Genomic DNA, 17794 nt, shown 5'->3' on the forward strand with positions numbered 1-17794 from the left:
GTTTGTGTGAAAATTCTGTGGGCTGTTAGCAACTTCTTGGGCATACTGCTTTTCTTAACTAGCAGAGTAATTCTGTCCTACAAAATTGTACTGGAAAAATAACTGTGAAAGGGATAGAAATGAAGACAGCTGTTTGGTTGTTGAAATTCTGAACTGTGCTGATGCACATGATAACAGAATGTGCGAAAGAATTCATCAGTCTGTGCTCTGTGTTGAGCAGTAAAGCATTAGAAAATAAATAGGCTTTTAGCTCTGAGTATTTAATAGCATCAGGCTCTCCTAAGCCAGATTCTAACACACTTCTGATCTGAGGAAAAATTTGTGGTAGGTGGTACTTTGAGTCCATTTAATTTTGATTTTTCAACTGCTCCAGTGCTAGATGGAATGAAGGACTAACCAGTGTTTCATGAAAACTGTTTTTCATGAGACTCTGTTTCAGTGTCCTAGAAAAGCAAAGAGGGGATGAGTCTGTGAAGACCCACAATGTGCTCTGCAGCAAATGTGGTTGTTACTCTTCAGTGGCCACAGAACTGCACGATCTCCCTTGTTTTCCTTTGCTGTTTTCCATGGAATGGGAGTTGCTGTCACTTGGGCAATCAGATATTTGGCATTGTGTTGATAAGTGGATTACGACATGAGGGGCAAGTAGGCTCAGATGTTGGCAGAGTCACATTTGTGAGGCAGCTTTTGGATGAAGGATGAAGGTGTTCAATGAAATGTGAAGGGAGTTGGAGTCTGTGAAATTGTTCCAGAACAGAGAATATGTGTGTTTGCTGAGCGCAAGAGGTGTTTATTATGGCTTCAGGTGTGGTAACTGAAGTGCAGAGTAACAAAGGTGATCTGGCAATTTTTATCTGTACTAAGCATGTAAAATACTGCCTTTTTACAATAGTGCTGTAAGAGTTGCATTTAGACTCTGGAGTTAATACATTCAAGGACCTATTACTCTCTTAAAAGAATTATGTCTAGTAACATCACTGAAGAGAGATGTGCTTGAATGCAAGGCCTCTGTAGAAAGTAAAAGTCAATGAGGCATTGATACTGAGACTCATGTCAGGGAAACTAGAGCTATACAAAAAGGCCTGGAGTCATGTTTGACTATGTAAAACCAAGACAGAAATCCTGATTTGTTTTACATCAGGGTGAGCTGTTGCTCCACAAGAGTAGCACTCAATAGTTCTGCATGTTACTGATTCCTTTGTCTGCTACTCTCTAAGCCATGTATGAAGTCAGTATGGAAAAGTATTGATGGAGCCTTTTATTTTGTGTAAATGTATGTTTTTGTATGATGTCATTCAGCACTGGTTCACTGATGACCTCCCTGATCCAAGAGTAAGAATGTGAGACAGTATTGGTTGCCTTGAGTTACATAATACATAGTAATCTGTAGCTTTTTCACTGGACACACAAATGAGTGAATGGCTGTCAAGCTGTCCTAATTTTAAAGTTGTGAGAGCACAGTGCAGCCATGTCAGCAATTTTAATTCTTCTCTAGCACTTGTTCTCTGATAAATCTATATTAACCATCTTCTGTGTACCTCCTCTCCAGCCCTCAGCTTGCCCAGCACTCCCACTTCCAAAGGCAGACTCTGGGCAATGAAGCCCAGCTGCCACAGCGTGGTTTGCTGTGGGTTCCTGCCTTCAGCTCTGCCTCTTGGCACATCTGTCTTTTTAGGCTGGGCCTCAGGACTTCTCACTGCCCTAACATGGTGTTAGTGGGAAGTTACAACATTGGTTAAGTGTCAGGAGTGGCCAGCCCTCGTTCCCTGCAATTCTGCTGGAGCAGACAGGCAAAGATGTCCATGCCATGTCCTCAATAATATGCTCACTAGGTTTTAAGACTTTAATGCTTTAAGCACTTATTATTTTGCATCTTGTGAAATTCCCTCTTCCCTCAAGTTGAATTACTTAAAATTATGAATTCCCTGCCCTTACTGCCTTCTGTGACACAATTTTTAACACAATTAATTAATTTAAATTAACTCATGTGCTCATCCTGCAAAGACACCATCACTTAACATTATCATTGTACATTAAGCAAGGTTATAATTAACTAGGTTTCCATTCTCTTGTGGGTTGTATGGGCTCACCCTTGTCTTATATTATGGAAATTAAATAAGTTCTAGTTAATGTGAACACAAATCCAAAATTACAGTCACAATATAACAATTTATGACAACTAAAGGAAAAATGAAGAGACTGAAGTAGCTACTGTTTTCTTGTGTTCTATGCACCTTAAACAGTCTAGTTCTTCATTGTGGCAGAACAAGCTGCCACCTTCAGTCAGCCTCAGCTTTAAATGAAGTTGGCAAACTGGAGATAAGTGCCTTGAAACACTGAAGAGTTAAGTGGCAGTAAGATATTATTTTATACACAGCAATGAATTAATTTTATTTATACACTGCAAATCCTTACTTCTCTCTTCTAGCTTATATTTATGCTGTTACACAGTTTATTTCATATTTGATTGCCTTTCATTTTATAGATCCATGGACTATGCCTCTTCACAGAGACACAGAGTTAAGAGGAGAATTAGCTTTTACATTGTTTAACATTTTTCACTTGCATATAACTAGGCATATAACTACACTGTTTTCTGTGTTAGTAGGTTGTCTGCCAATGGCAAGGGGCTTGCAGTGGCCTGTAGCCGAATTTATGTAGTGGTGGTGGTCTCTGTGAGAACATGTACGTGATGCTGATGGAGATGAGAAACTTGCTAGTTTGTCTAATGCTTTTTGGGATGATGGTAGGTAATGTAGCCATAGGCACATGGTAACCCAGTGTTTGATACAGCTGCTGTCTTCTGCTTTGGTGTCTCACCATAGACCTGCTGTGGCAGCACACAGAGCCCAGGCTGCACTGGGGACCTCTCTGGTAACTTCATCTCTATGCCCCTGTTTTGCATTATATGTAAACCCATGAACTCATTACATTTTACTGATACTATCAGTGTGACAGGCCTTTCTGCTTGTATTGAACTGGTGACCAGGATTTGCTCATACAGGCATGTTTATTTTTCACTTCCCTGAAGTTCAAGAAGCTAGCAGATTTTAAAAAGGGTATGTGAGATTTAAATTCTTCATTAATTTTTTCAGAAGATTCAAGTAGTGTGTCAACTCATGTAGTCCTGGTTATTGGCAGGGTAAATCTTCTAAGATCAGGCCCTGAAACAGCCTGAAATTGTGACTATCAGACAGGAAGTATTCAGTATGAGGTGCTGCAGAAAGTATGCTTTGAAATTCTTAATGCTATCCCTTATGGTTAGTTATTGAAATACTTTAGGACAAATGAATATAATTTGGTTAGATGGTGCTTCCTGGTAAATTTGGGGTTCTGTCTTCTTTATCTGCTCTGATAAAAGCACTTTTGCAAGAACAATAGTACAAAAATTTCCTGTCCCTCTTTCTTTGTACAGTGCTTGAAATGCTGATGGAAAATAAATCTTTAAAAATAAAAAATGGACCAAAAAAAAAAGCCTTCACTGTAATGAGCAACTTGTAGAGGTTTTTTTTAAGTTTTCAGTGATCCAACAAGCAATGAATGAGAGACACAGAAAGGGATGGAACATAAATGACAAAGTCAATACATTTCTTTGGCATGTAAAAGGGAAAACAAAATTGACAAGATGAGGTTTGCGTACTCTGCTATAAACATTGCTTATCCTCCAATTTTAGCTATAATAGCCCTGCAACTCCCACTTGGAAGTTGGGGAGGTTTGTCTTCTGAAATGGAAGCACAGAATGTGAAGACAAAGCAGACATCAGGGAGGCAGACTGATCTCTGCCTGTGTGGTCAGAGGCTGTGGGGTTGCTGTGCACTGCCTGGGATGTGCTGCATGGATCCAGCACAGCCAGCAGCTCCCTCAGGGAAATGGGGAAGCAGCACTGGCACCCAGCCTGCCTCCACACAGGCCATGCCCCTAAGGGTTCAGCATCTGCTTCAGCAGGGCAAAAACTGCTCTGGAGCACACTTAATGCTACAGCAGAGTCACATTGAGCACGGGAGCAAAAGAAAACAGGTAATGCAAGTTGGTCGAAGAAGGTGGCTACCTGACACTAAGGTGCCTTATGCATACAAATGTTGGCCATCGTGGCTGGACAACATCATTAGGTGAAATTCAAATGCAGTCTGGAAGATTCAAGTTTTCATTCCCCTAGAGCTGTAAAGGAGTGGGACAGTGAGCAGCTGTTGTGTCTGCAGACAGGTGAGTTGTGAGTTCATTGTGAGAATGGAGAGGGGAGGTCCCTGTTAGAAAGGCTTTGGATTGGTTTCTCATCAGCTGTTTGCATTGAGCGTCACTGATGAGAGTGCAGGTCTGCTGGTCAGACCACAGGGATGGTGCATGGCAGCAACCTCTGGTTTTTCTGTGTGTGCTTCCCATGAGCTTTCCAGATAATATCTCTTTGTAGGGCAGGATTTGGTAAGGAGCATAGGTCTCTGAGGTCTTATTTTTATTTTATGTAGCCCTCAAAGTGCTCAGAAGAGAACAGTTGCATAATCATTGAACAGAAAATATGTAACCTAGAATGAGTTACCAAAACACCTTTTGTATTATACATATTTTCTGGCCTAATTATAAAAACACACTTTATTATTTATAAAACTGCATTACTTCAAAATTTATTACTGTGTTTCCTTTCCTCTTTTCTGCACTACTAAATTTTGCTCTTAAGACTTTCAGAGCTGCATTTTGAGCATACAGATTTAGGACAGGACTGGTCTCAAGTGGCTCTGTAATACTAAATATTAAATAACTGATTCAAACTGCAACCAAGAGGAAAATCAGATGACAGTCTTAATCCAGAAGATTGAAGAGGAGAGCAATACAGTGTTGTCAATTTATCATGCCTGATATTTTGCACATCTTAGTGAGTTGTGCATAACTGCCTTCTTCCTCATATAACATCTGCTTAACCACAGTGCAGGAACTATTTACCATTTGCATGGTCCAGGCTGACTCCATGCCAAAAGAGGCAAGAAGATTTTATTAATTCATTTATTTACCTATGTATTATTTTTAATTCACATTTTTTTATATCTGCTTGCATGTCAGGCTTTGTGGAGATGCAGCAAATTATCATTACAGAAATCTGGGAAGGCAGGAAATTGGAACAGTGGAGCTTCTTCCATCAACCATACAGTCATACTTGCAGCTTTGTATTAGAATAGGTATCAGGTTTGAAGATAAGTAAAGATTTACTGGAGTCTACTGTTTGACCTCCTATGTATTGGATGGATTAAGCATTATTTTTCAGTGCTCTGTCTTGTATTTTTACATGATTTGTTGCCTAAAAAATAGTATCTTTAGGAAAATTTTTTGTTGGTTTAGGGAGAAGGGTTACTGTTTGTTGTGTTTAGTTTTGGTTTTAACTTAAAGTTGGAGTAATAGGTAGGTGGACAATGTCACAAATATTAAGAAGTTGATCCAGAAGTTCAGAGTCCATTTTTTTTTAGGATGATCCTCTAAATATTTGTCTTTAGAGGTAGTCATCTAGAAGGAATGTAAACCTCTGGCTGTGTCAGAAGCAACAGTAATTGGATTAAGTCTTCCTGAGTGAAGTTGAAGGCTGTCATACTGTAGTTGGGAGAGCAGAAAAATGCAATTTGATGATAAAACAGACTGCTTTAAGTAACAGTGAGCATGTGTGGAACATTTAAAAGAAATGAACACTGAATACTGCTTAAGCTCAGCCTCAGAAATGCTCCTTTGAGCACTCTCACAGTGAATAAAATTTTCACAGCCAAAGGAAATCATTGCAGCAAAAAGTAGTTTTCAGTCCCAGCTAATGATGCCATAGCCCAGCTACATGTTTGTGCAGCCCATTCAGATTGTGGGGATTGAAATGGAGAACAAACTGTATAATGGTACTTCAAGCCTTCTCATCTCCAGAACAAAGACCTGCAACTGTGGAGATGCATGAAGCTCAGTTTGACTTTCAGTCCAAAGCCTGAGCACAGAGGTGTGTCAGCCACTGCCAGAAGGTGAGCAGGGGATGATGGAGAACAGCAAATCTTACATTTTACTGCAATCTCACATTTACACATGGAAGTGTATTTCCATGGAAAAACTTCAGGCATCTCCATTTTCTCTGAAAATAGTTTTCAGAGCCAGAGAGCCAGTTTCTTCAGCTGCAGACAATGTGGTGAGTTTATGACTAGTTGCTAAATAACAGTGAGGTTTTTTTAAGGTTAACTGTTTTGAAGTGTGGCATTCTTAAATTGCTGATTGTGGCCCTGTCTGTAGCAAACCAGTGGCAAAGGCATCTCTGTAAATAACAGCTACAATTCTGCAAGAATAATGGGTTTTATGTTTTTAACATTCTGTATGTACTGTGTTTGGTGTTTTGTTGTCAGCAGTTAGTTTTGGATCCTTGCACACCATTGCTGAGCAGCAGGCACTGGTTTGGCACCAGAGCCATAAGCACTGTGCACTGTGAGCTGGGTGCTGCAGAGTTCTGCAGGACTGCCAGTGTTCACAGCCTGGCCGCTCAGTCTTCCTGCAAAAAAAGTGGAAAAAAGGAAAAACTGCAGGAGCAGAGAGGCCTTTTGCCTCTTCACCCTTGTTCTAGGGACAAGTGTCCATTTTTCTTAGGGAGGCACCCATGTTGAGCTCACTCAGCTGGACATGAGCCCCATGTGGTGAGCTCTGCAAAAAGTATGGAGTCGGGGAGTGCTTTGCTTGACCACTGACTGAGCCTTTTTTTTTTTTTTTTTTTTTTTTTTTTTTTTTTTTTTTTTTGTTAGCCATAGTTTAATTTCATATTTCAGAGCAAAAATTCAGAGGAGAATTTAAAGGAAAAAATTTCATTGGTGTGATGAAGGGAACCTGACAAGACATAAGCATGAAATTGGTGAAGTGCTTGCTCAAGTGGGCACTTTAAATAGTTTTTGCTGAATTGAGCATACCATGGGGTATATCAGGTTAGTTGGTGGAGGCTCTCCAACTTTTCCATCTTTTTAGGTGATGTTCTGTGTCATGCTGAAGCATCTTTAAAATTTCATTAGCAGCTCAAAGTTAAAGGGGTTGAGACTACTGTGGACTGGGAATGCATTCAAATGTAGAACAGGAGCAGTCAGATCTGCTTGTGCACCTTTGAGGACTCTACAGCATTCTTTTTAAGACTACATTAGAAAATAATTTATTTTTCTGTTATGGCAGAGTCACTCTTCAGCTTGACTTTTTTGCTGCAGTGTGTCACATTCATGTTTGAAGCACTGGCCTGGTAAGCAGCAGCGCAACCTGAAGAATTTGCTGGAAGGTCCCTAAGTCCATTTGATCTCCCTAATTCAGATGTAAGCCTGGTTCAGTTTGGAAGTCTTATAGTGGAGGACTAAAGTGAACATCGTAAATCTTATTGTGAGCAGACAGATCAGGTCTTTCAGAGCTCTTGTGCCTTGAGTGCTTTCATCTAGGTTTGCTGGATTCAAACTAACTTCAGCCTTTCAAGCAGCACACTTTGTGTGTAAATGGGTAATTCAGATTTTGTCTCTATACAACTGAGAAAAGGAATGTTTGAAGTCTGAGGGACAGAGTAAATTCTCACAAAACAGAGAAGCTTCAGCTGTTTTCATCTTTCAGTTAAGCATGAATTGATGTGGCAGTGGCCCATGATGGAGTGCTTTACCTTGTGGCCTCCTCTGTATGTCTTTAATAGGGCAGAGAATATTGCTGGGGGAAAAGGGGAACAAGAGGTATTTTAGTATGCATCTTGCCTTGCTTTTCCTGTTCTCTTGGGCTCTGCTACTGCTGCCTTAGAAGAAGTTGCTTTGTCTGCTGAAGACAACCAGCTGTGACCAAACATTAACAGTATCCAGTGACATGTGGACACTCAGCATGAGCTGCTGATGCTTAAACAGGATATTAGAAAGTGTCCTAGGAGGCACCTAGGACATCTTCCCTTTCTTGGGTTCTGTAACTATTCAGACTGTCTTAGGCTAGAGGCACTTCCCAACATTAGATTTGGGATTATTACCTAGGACAAATTTGAGACAGCGCTTCATCAACTGCCACTTTGTGAGTTCAGTTGGAATAAAACTCAATAACCACCACTAAGAAAGGTGTCCTTCTCTTCCATGATGTCCTGTGTGGACAGAAAGAACATTTTGCCCAAGCTCTCAAATGCAGAGATGTTTTGGACACTGGGCTAAACTGTGAATAGGTGTGATTACAGGTCATAACATTTTCCCTTTATTTGCATTTCCTCATCAGTGGGCTTCAGTGAGACCCAAATAGAGGCATAAAGTGGTATGTACTGTAGATTGAAATCCATCATTCATATTAGAGTACTTGTTGCAAGAGAATTGGTTTGAGAGTTCACCTTTGGAGGAATCTTGCTTGGACATATCTGCCCTGTATGAAAGGTATTTCTCACATACATTCTGTCCAAGTACTCTGTGTTCACAGTGTCTTCAAAGTGCCAGCATGAAAACAGTGTGCCGTGTTAGGACAGTGCCCAAACCCTTGAAGGGTTTGCTGTTTCTCTCATATCAGTTTAATAAATCAATTTCTTCCATGCTATGGGACTACAGTGTAAAATAGAGATTCTGTTCAGCTGAAGTATTGCACTTTAAATCTCATTGATGTTCTTACACTCTCCTCAAATTGGCAGAGGGTTATTTATGTATGACACAAATGTCTTTCTAAATACTTGTAAAAGTAATTTTGAAGATAAAGGTTTGGATTAACCTTTAACATAGGAACATTTTCAGTTTTGTAACCATTCCAGTAATGTTTGAAAGAACTCCAGTGCCAATTAACTGGAAGCTAATAGTTTTGCCAGTGCAGAGAAAGTTGTAAGTGCTGTAAAATGTGTCAGTGAAGGTGATTCATGTTGCATCATTGCTTCACACTAAGGTGGCTAAATCTCATCCTGCTATAAACATTATGATTATTACTTCTCTGGTGTTTATATTAAGCATGTTTGTGTAGTCAGTCCAACCCTTGGGAAAAAAAAACAAACGAGGAATTCTTCTAAGAATTTATACTGCACAAGGTTATGATTTTATTTCCTTAGACTTCCAGTAGTTCTTTCATAAGTGAGTAATGGGTCCAAGAGATAGGCAGTTACTCTCTCTGTCTTCTTTTCTTGAAGACTGGAGAAAGACAGAGGTGAGGATGATTTTGTATTAAATCTCCTGGTGTTTTCTCTTATTTTCCATGGAATCCTGTTCTTAACTTCTAGTTTGCCTCTATTTGAAAAGAAAAACCAGAAGCTCTGCAATTATTCTGAGTGCATTTGGGAAAATGTAGATAATTTTTATCACGGGATGCATGGGAAGTGGATGTAAATTATGGATATATATCTGTATCCAGCATATCAATCTGTCCTAAATGCACTCCCTAAAACCAAATGTGGAGTGCTGCAATCTGCCAAGTGAATTTCCAGCTCATTGTGAATGGCACTTTTCATTTCTAAAGAGTCTGTTTGACATGCAGTACTCCCAAGTCACCTGTTGAAGTCTTAATAAAATTTTTTATTATCTTTTTCCTGGTGTCTAATAAGAGATGACCTTTCCTACAACAGATGGGTAAATTGTCCTCTCTCCTCCAATGTCCTGCTAGTTTTCATTAAACTTTTAAAAACTTAATATCCTCGAAAATGTGTGAGGATTTTCTTCCCCTGTTTAGATAAAATTAGCAAGTATTTTCAGAGAGCTAATGAGAGGCCAGGAAAAGCAGGCAAATGAGCACAATGCTTGATAACAGAAGTTGTAGAAAACCAGACCAAAATTTTGCTTCAACTTCTGTTAATTTAACTAGGGTGGGGTGGTTTGGTGGTGAAATAAGAAATCATGTGTTGAACTGTAAAATATGTAAACCTGGTATCCTAGAGTTAATCTCTTGTGCCTTTTGCAGGTGGAGATTTACATTTTACCTTTATATATTTACCTATGGAGTTCGGTTCCTGAAAAAGGTAGGCACTTATATTATTATGCTTTCATAACATATCACAGACTTGAAGTCTTGTACAGGTACAATATAAAGCTCAGGAATAAAGTCAATGTTCACAAGGAGTGAAAATTAAAATTTTATTTGCATTCATAAAATGCTTTGCTACTAGCATTGGTAAGGAATATAAGTTCTTATCAATATTTAATGGGGTTTTAAAAGAAAAAAAGGCATAGCAACATGCCTAGTTCACTTGATTACTTTTCATTATAGGTATTAAACTGACAGTAAGGCTTTCCAAAGTATTAATCTCAATTTCACCATCATCCTTGCTTAAATGCCTCTGACAGAGGTTACTTTTTATTAAGAGACAAATTGCATTAGTTTTAGAAAAAAATACCTTTTTTGCCTATTCTTTTTCTAATGTACTGTGGAAGGAGGTTTCTGTGGAGTTTCCCATCAGTGGTGTGTCTCACCTGATTTAAAAAGAGAACGGTATGGAAAGCTTCTAAGCATCTGACATAGGTCTGTTAAGCCTGCAGTAGAGAGTAATATGGATTTGTGGTGCAAATGTTTTTACAGTGTGACTAGTTCTCAGAGCTTCTGTGCAAGTTGGGCCATATTTCTGTAATTCTAGGAGGTGAAATTAGGGGAATGGTGCACTCAATGTGTTCATGTAATCTTTGTTTTGGTCAAAAATTTGACACAAGAATATGTACCCTGAATGTCTCTGGGTGAGAGACAGATTCTGTATCCTGAATGTGCTTTGTAAGTAAAAGAGGTTTAATGTTCTTTTTTATGTCTGTAGTTCTTGAGGCTGTCTCAGGTGCAAGGCAGCTTGGTGTGAGCAGGAATGATGATGTGCCTGTGCAGGGAGGGCACACCAGAGCTATTGAGCAGTACTCAGCCCCAGGGGAAGTGTGGCCCAGAGCAGCATCAGTTGCATTCTCCCTCTGTCTCCTTGAACACTTCCATTTTGTGTGTACTTCATCCATTAACATGCTGTATGGTCACTTGATCCGGAGCACTGTGTGTTTCAGAACATGCCCTGCAGTGGGATGCTAATGTACTGAGGGGATGAAAAAGGTCATAATCAGGATTTGAACTCACTTGTGTAATTTCTGATACTTTATGAGAAGAGGGAATCAGTGCAATTGTAGGTTAAGTGTTCAAGTTGTCCACCTTCTACCTCAAATACTATTTTCAAGAGCAGATTTGATAATGAGTGTTCTTCTGTGTGAGGAAATGGACCAAGATACCAACTTTGAAAGAGAAGATGATACTTTCTTTGTTACTAGCTGCCAGCTCCAGTCTTTACTGTTTTTAGATCAGGTTTAAATTATTTGTGACTGCAGAGTGGGTGAGTGGCCCACAAAATCATTTAATGGGAAGCATTCACCTTTCCATCAAATCCTCATTGCCCCCATTCTTGGTAAAATGGCAAATGCTAGATGTGGCCATCCCCACCTTAGTTTTCAGACTTCTGATTGAGATATTTTAGCACTGAAGGACTAAAGCTAGCACACACTACAGCATTCTTTGTGTATTTATAAATCACTAATATTTGAAGCATAAAAGATAAGTAACCAATTATATTTCCACTTTGATCATGTATATGCAAATTCTTTCCTTTCTGAATGAAACTGAGATTTTTCAGCTCTACCATTTGTTTCATTTGCTTGTCTACAAAACACTTCTTTGCAGAGTACCGCACCAATAGTCATGTCAACAAAACATTGAGTTCCAGTGAGTGCCAGTGGCATTAAACTGGCTGCTTTGCTTATCATTAACACAGGAACAAGATAATGTTTTTGTTTTCCTCAGTAATATTTGTAGTTAAATAAATGGTGGCTTTGCTCATTAAGAATTAATTGGCTTTGCTCATTAAGAATTAATGGTCTGACTGTGCTCCAATTAAATGGAAAAATATCATTATCTTTGGTGATAAAGAAACAGAGCAAAGAGTTCAGGATTAGCTTGTTTCTTGCTTGCTCACCCTTGGTGCTAAGCAGTGCCTGTATAGTGCTGTAAAATGGAAAAACAAGCATGTGGAAGCAAAGCTTCCAGGTGGCATATATAGACTTTTCACATTTAATTTCCTTTCTTTAATTGCCCATGAGAATTACAAACTCACAGAAGAGGATTAATTTTCTGTGAGTCTTCTGAAGTCTGTACTGAGACTTGGAAACCTGAAGTTGCATGTAGGTATTCTACTGGGAAAAGAATCATCAGCCTGGATAAACAAATCTTGCTATTTTTCAAATTCAGTGTTGAAGTAAGGCAGATGATACAAGTATGCTGTGGCTATATTTAAAAAATGCTGGGTGCAACAAGCTTCTGTGGGTATGCAGCTGATGGAGTGTCCTTCCTAATGAATCATCCCCTACAGGAGGACTGAGAACTGTCTGGTGGGTAGTTACAATTTCTAGCTTGCAAAAGAACAGGGAAAGCCATGTTGAAGTGTAAATTTGACTGCAAAAGGCCACTCAAGGGACATAAATGTATGGAAGGCAAATAAAAAATAGGGTAGTATGAAGGAAAACAACCCGACAGGTAGAGCTCCACTTGTTCTGTTATGAAATTTCCCCTTTCTTGAAACTGTAGGATGTTTCAGATAAAGACACTGAAGTGCTTATCCTCATATGTGCACTAACCACTGAGCCAGTGAGCTTCTGTGTGACAGCAGGAGATGTTCTGGTAGTGGCCCACAGTTTCTGTGGGCACATTGAGAGAAACTGGCTTGATGCTGGTTTGTGAGAGACAATGTTGTATTCTGTTGCTCAGTTGAGTTGACGGATTCTTTGCCTCTTTTTGGAATAAAATAGCAGCAGCGATACATGCACATGCTACAGCCCAGAGAGAGTACTGTAGAATTTGTAAATGCCTTTTCAGATTGCTTGTACTCCAGAATTTTAGAGCCTAAAGTCAGACCACCTTCATTAGAAATACATGAAAAGAACTTGTCAATAAAGTGGTGGCTGGTTATTGACATTGTTTCTGTATTACAGTTCACCTACTATTCAGATTGTTAACTTTAGATGAAGAAAATAATGGCTGTAATGCATAGCCACTTCATAAAATTAAATTGCTATATCAAAAAATATACTGGTGCTCTAGATAGTTTTCAGTCTTCGTAGCAGTAAGACAGACTTGATTTTGTCATAAAATTTCCTCAGCTATTGGAAAGCTATTTGCAGAACACATTGCATGTTATATCATTTGGAGCAGAAAAAATGACCTGCATCAGAATATTCAATATTTCATTTACTGTTTCCATCTTTTGTTGCCCTACCTGCTGCATCTACTTTTTCATTAAACTAATGCTGCTGCATATTTTGTGGAACAGAACAATAAAAGAAATGTAGCATCTTGGAAAAATGCATACCACTGTTTGGATTATATCCGATTGTCTGATTCATAGAATAAGACTCCTTAAAGCAGGTTTAAGCCTTTTTTCTGGTTTTAGCACTGAAATACCAAAGCGTGAGTTAGGAAAATATTTACCACCTTGGTTTAAATCAGAGCTGGCTCTAGCAAACACCACTGTGGCAAAAGCTGGGAGGGAGGGAGGGAGTTTACCTCCAGAGCTCTTGGTATCCCTTTCACTCTTGAATCAATTCAGAAGGCCTTCTGCTGGGCACATTTTCTGCTCTAGTCTGCATCTGCTGTGATGCTTCCTTCCCACGTTCTTCCCGAAAGGTTTTTATATTATCTGTTACTGGAGCCTTGTAATTCCTTTTGTTCAGAGAGCTTATTTGCAAAATGCTGGATAAATATTCTCATTTAAATGAAGAATGCCAGAGGCCACTGTGGAGCCCTTTTAACACAATGCTGATATTTGATATTTTACTGTGCTATTAGCAGAGGGATAATGTGATACGTAGGCCACTAAGGGAGGAAGTGAAGCCCGCATTTGGTAGATTGTGCTTGCTTTAAAATTGATTTGGATTCTCTGGAGGGTTTGATTCCTTTTTTATTTTTTACTCATAAAACCAGTTGCTGAGTTTCTGTAATTCATGAAAATTTTTAAGCTAAAATAATTTTGGATGTTAAAATTGAATTATAACCTTTTTCCTTTCTGTGAAAGCACGGCTGAACATTAGGTGATAAATAAAACAATTTCTAATTCACTGAGTGAGCAAGAAAGTATACCCGTGCCCTGGAGTCTTTTGAAGAATGCCATTGTGAGAAAGGGGAAATACCGTATTACATTTTAAGTAAGCATCACAAGTGGAAAAGGTTTCCAGGAAGACCATAGTTAGATGCTATCTCATGGGAAAAGGAATAATTTGTTTCAGATTTATCTTCAGAAAGGCATAAAAAGTGTTGAGGGCATTTAGGAGAGATTATAGAGTGTTTTAGATGCCTGAGATCTAAATCACGAGTCATGCTGTGAGAAAGATCAAAGCTACTGAAGAAATTTAGTTTTAAATGACTGCAGCACCTCAGTGTACATCAACAAGGAGAATGAATGCATTTTGGACAATGAGGCTTTGTAAGAGAAGGCGAGTCAGCATAGGAAGTAATTCACTGTGTGAGCTGTTGGAAGTTAAGATAATAACTGCATCAGGCAAAAGAGGACAAAGCTAGGCAAGCTGGCACAGTTTATTTCTGGCTGAAAGGAAACTGAAAGGTTTTGAAAGAAAAAGCAAAAGGAGAATATCAATGGTATCCTAATTCGATAATAGGATGACAACAGGACTTTCAAATGTATGCAACAGGGACAAATTTCACATAATCATGGGAAGGAAAAGCAACACACTAATTCAAAAAATGCATCTAGAATTCAATTTCACTTTATCTGTTTTGAATCCAGCTGGGGGTATTTAATAACATCAGAGTAGTAAGTAAATGCTATGTAATCATCAAATTGGCAAGTTAAGCTGGTACTGAGCCATGTTCAGCATCTCTGCTGCTTGTGCATTGCGCTGGGCAGTGAAGGAGGGGCTACCACACCTCATATCCCCCTGTGGACTGCTTGCTAATTTTGCCTTCAGCACAGTCAGTATTCATTTTCTTGGCAGCCCAGCTTTCTGAAAGACTGAAATTTTTTCAGGGTCATATCATAAAAAATGCCAGATATAGAAAAAAAAACCTCACAAAGTGTTATATTTGGGCAATTTTATGATAAAAATAGTATTAATTCATCTATAAACTGAGGTTGCTCATTCATACCTGTAGTAAAGTATTAGCTCAGCACTCTATTGCCATGAGCTTTTCATGTTTTTCTATTCAAATTAATGAAGCAGTCCTGTTTTTCACAGCTAATTAAACCTGAGCAAAGAGTACATGTTTGGATATAAGAAATAGTAATGCAGGTTGTTATACAGAATAGTAATACAGGTTATTACTAATGTAACTGGTGCCTTGCATTGCCCTTGTTCAGTTGCACTCAATACTGAGGATAGCTGTATTCTCAATTAAATTAGTAAAACCTGTAGAACAAAATGTATTTTTATACCATAAGTGCTTCAAGTCATTAAGGTGCTTCATTTTGTCTTTCAGTAGAGGAAAAAGTCTTGGCAATGAATAAATCCATCATTGATAATCTTTTTGGTTTTTTCCTATTATATTCCCTTCCAATGTTAACCTGTCACACCTCTCAGAGCTTTATCATTTCTTCTCCCCACTGATGCTCTTGGCTATTGGCTGTTGAACAGTGGCAGGTTAGCATGGGGAAGTACTGCTGTAAATTTGAAACCCATTCAGAGTTTTGCTTCTATTTTTTAACTGCTGTTATCTCACGGGCAACTTAAGGAGTTTCTACAGGGATTTTTGTCCTGTCCGCTCAAGAAGATGAGAAAGAGAAAATTCCTTCCTCTTGCCCAGCTACTTTAGGTTCTCTGCTGTGGCACAAATTTAATATTTATGGTTTTATACTAAAACTTAGTACAAATTTGTAATTTATTAAACAAAATCATATGCAATTTATGATAGTTCCCCTGTTCTCATCCCTACCAGCCAGTCTTATTGCTAGTTGTTTTAATAGATCAATTGCAGAAAACTGCAAGTTATGTCAATAGATCCATCAGCAGATGACAAATGGAAACGTCAGAAGACTTGTCTCTTTGCACTTCCTCAGCAGGAGGGGAAGGTGAAAAACAGAGAGAAAATGAATATAACATTTTATGTAAGTTTAGACATTCTGGGAAATTATTTTGTCTGTCTTCTTTTGCTTTAGAGAAGACAGTGTTGTTATTATGGTCACTGACTCAGAACTGAGCAGGAAAAAATTCCTTGCAAACTGTGTTTTTATATTTAAATTAATTAACATTTCCCCCATCTGTCTTCCTGTTAGAGGTAAACACAATATGAGAGAGATTCTCTCACTGGGATTTTTTTCATTTAGTACTTACTACTTGTGGCATTATTACATACACCAAGAAATGTGATTCTTGGGGTGTTCTCTGCAGGGCCAGGAGTTGGACTTGATGATCCTGATGGGATCCTTCCAACTCAGCATATTCTGTGATTCTGAGTATTTCAGTTGTAATGAAAAAACACAGTGGTTGCAGGAGTGGAAGGGAAGCAGCTGCTTCAGGGTGTCGTGTTGCTCAGGGTTGTGCCTCATTTTAGCTGTGCTTAGTGATGGGTTCCTGTGCAGTGCCCACACACTGGGGTGCCTTTTGGCCTGCCTGGTCCAGCCTGTCTGAAGGAGTTCTGCTCTCTCAGTCAGGTGGGAGTTGTGGTGTCTGTGTTGGGAAGCAGTCAGCTCCTTCTGCCAGGGTTTTGGTGGCATTACTTGAGAGTGGGGAGTTCACTAATAAAAGGCCTTCTTCACCACCTGCCCATTATGGCACTATGTGATTCAAATACATTCTTGCCTCTCCAGGGCCATGTGAACTAAAGAATAATGTCCCTGTGAACTAGAGAAAACCTATATTTCCTATTAAAAATTCTGCAGTTGCAGTAACTTCCTAATTTTCAGACTGTCAGGGATGATCCTGAGACCTTGCTACAATGTGCCTATATGAAAGTACAGCAAAACACATCAGCTGGGGCTTTTGGTTAGTTTTTCTCTATACAGTGTGTTTCCAGTAGGCAGTGCAGTTTCATAAATTCCACAATCTTAAACATCTGGGTTCAGGCATGAAATTTTACTTGATGTTTACCTTGGTATGGAGTTGTTATTATTATTAAAATTTTACTCTGGCCCCCTTCATGGACAGCATGCAATGGTGGAACATGTTGTATGTCAGTGAAGCAAGCCACAGTGAATCCTGCAAAGGAAAGCAGCTGCCTGAGGATTTCCAAAACTCAGCATCAGGAGTACAATGAGTCTGGTAAACACTTGCCATCAACACATGGTACTGGAAGGCAGTGGCTGGCAGAATCAGACACATGCACTCTTCTTGCAGAGCAGCCACAAATAGGAACATAATTGCAGAAAGTAGATATGTAATGATGAGTTTAATTATTCACCACTTTCCTGTATGCCTTTGAGTAACCATAGTATCAGAGCGCTGGAAACCCTGGAGCTTTGTTGAAGCTGCATGCTGTAGGAAAATTAGGAGTAGTCTGAAATCAGGCTACTCTGCAGTGATCAATAAGGGTTGAAGTGCCCTATTTTATTTTTTAATGATTTTGTCTTGGGATTTTTCCTGATCTCTTAAAGGTTTAATTTTATGCAGATCTCCCTCCTACAAGGTGAGGTTCCCCAAGTGTAAACTTCAGTACTCTCTCTTAACAAACTAATTCCAGGCATGCAGTTATGTGTTGTCCTTTTAAATAAAGTAAATCCATAAATATCCTCCTAGATGCAAATGCTAGGCTAATTGATGTGGTCTGGCATTGTGATCAAAAATAGAAGGCAGCTGTAGAGCTGATGTACAGCTGCTTTGCTTCATCAGAGGGTTATCAGGCATCTGGAGTGCTTGGGTGAATGTGCCCACTACTTTCTGTGCA

At 39.1% G+C, this 17794-nt stretch overlaps 1 protein-coding gene across 2 annotated transcripts in view; it reads left to right on the top strand.

The window, feature by feature from the left end:
• Positions 1-17794, top strand: part of CERS6 (ceramide synthase 6) — a 96975-nt gene that overhangs the window by 36983 nt on the left and 42198 nt on the right. For both annotated transcript variants that reach the window (XM_063162059.1, XM_063162060.1), the window contains exon 4: positions 9857-9914. In XM_063162059.1, the coding sequence (XP_063018129.1) occupies positions 9857-9914 (58 nt within the window). The remainder of the gene's footprint in view (positions 1-9856; positions 9915-17794) is intronic.

This window comes from Melospiza melodia, chromosome 8 (assembly GCF_035770615.1).
Source record: "Melospiza melodia melodia isolate bMelMel2 chromosome 8, bMelMel2.pri, whole genome shotgun sequence".
NCBI lineage: Eukaryota > Metazoa > Chordata > Aves > Passeriformes > Passerellidae > Melospiza > Melospiza melodia.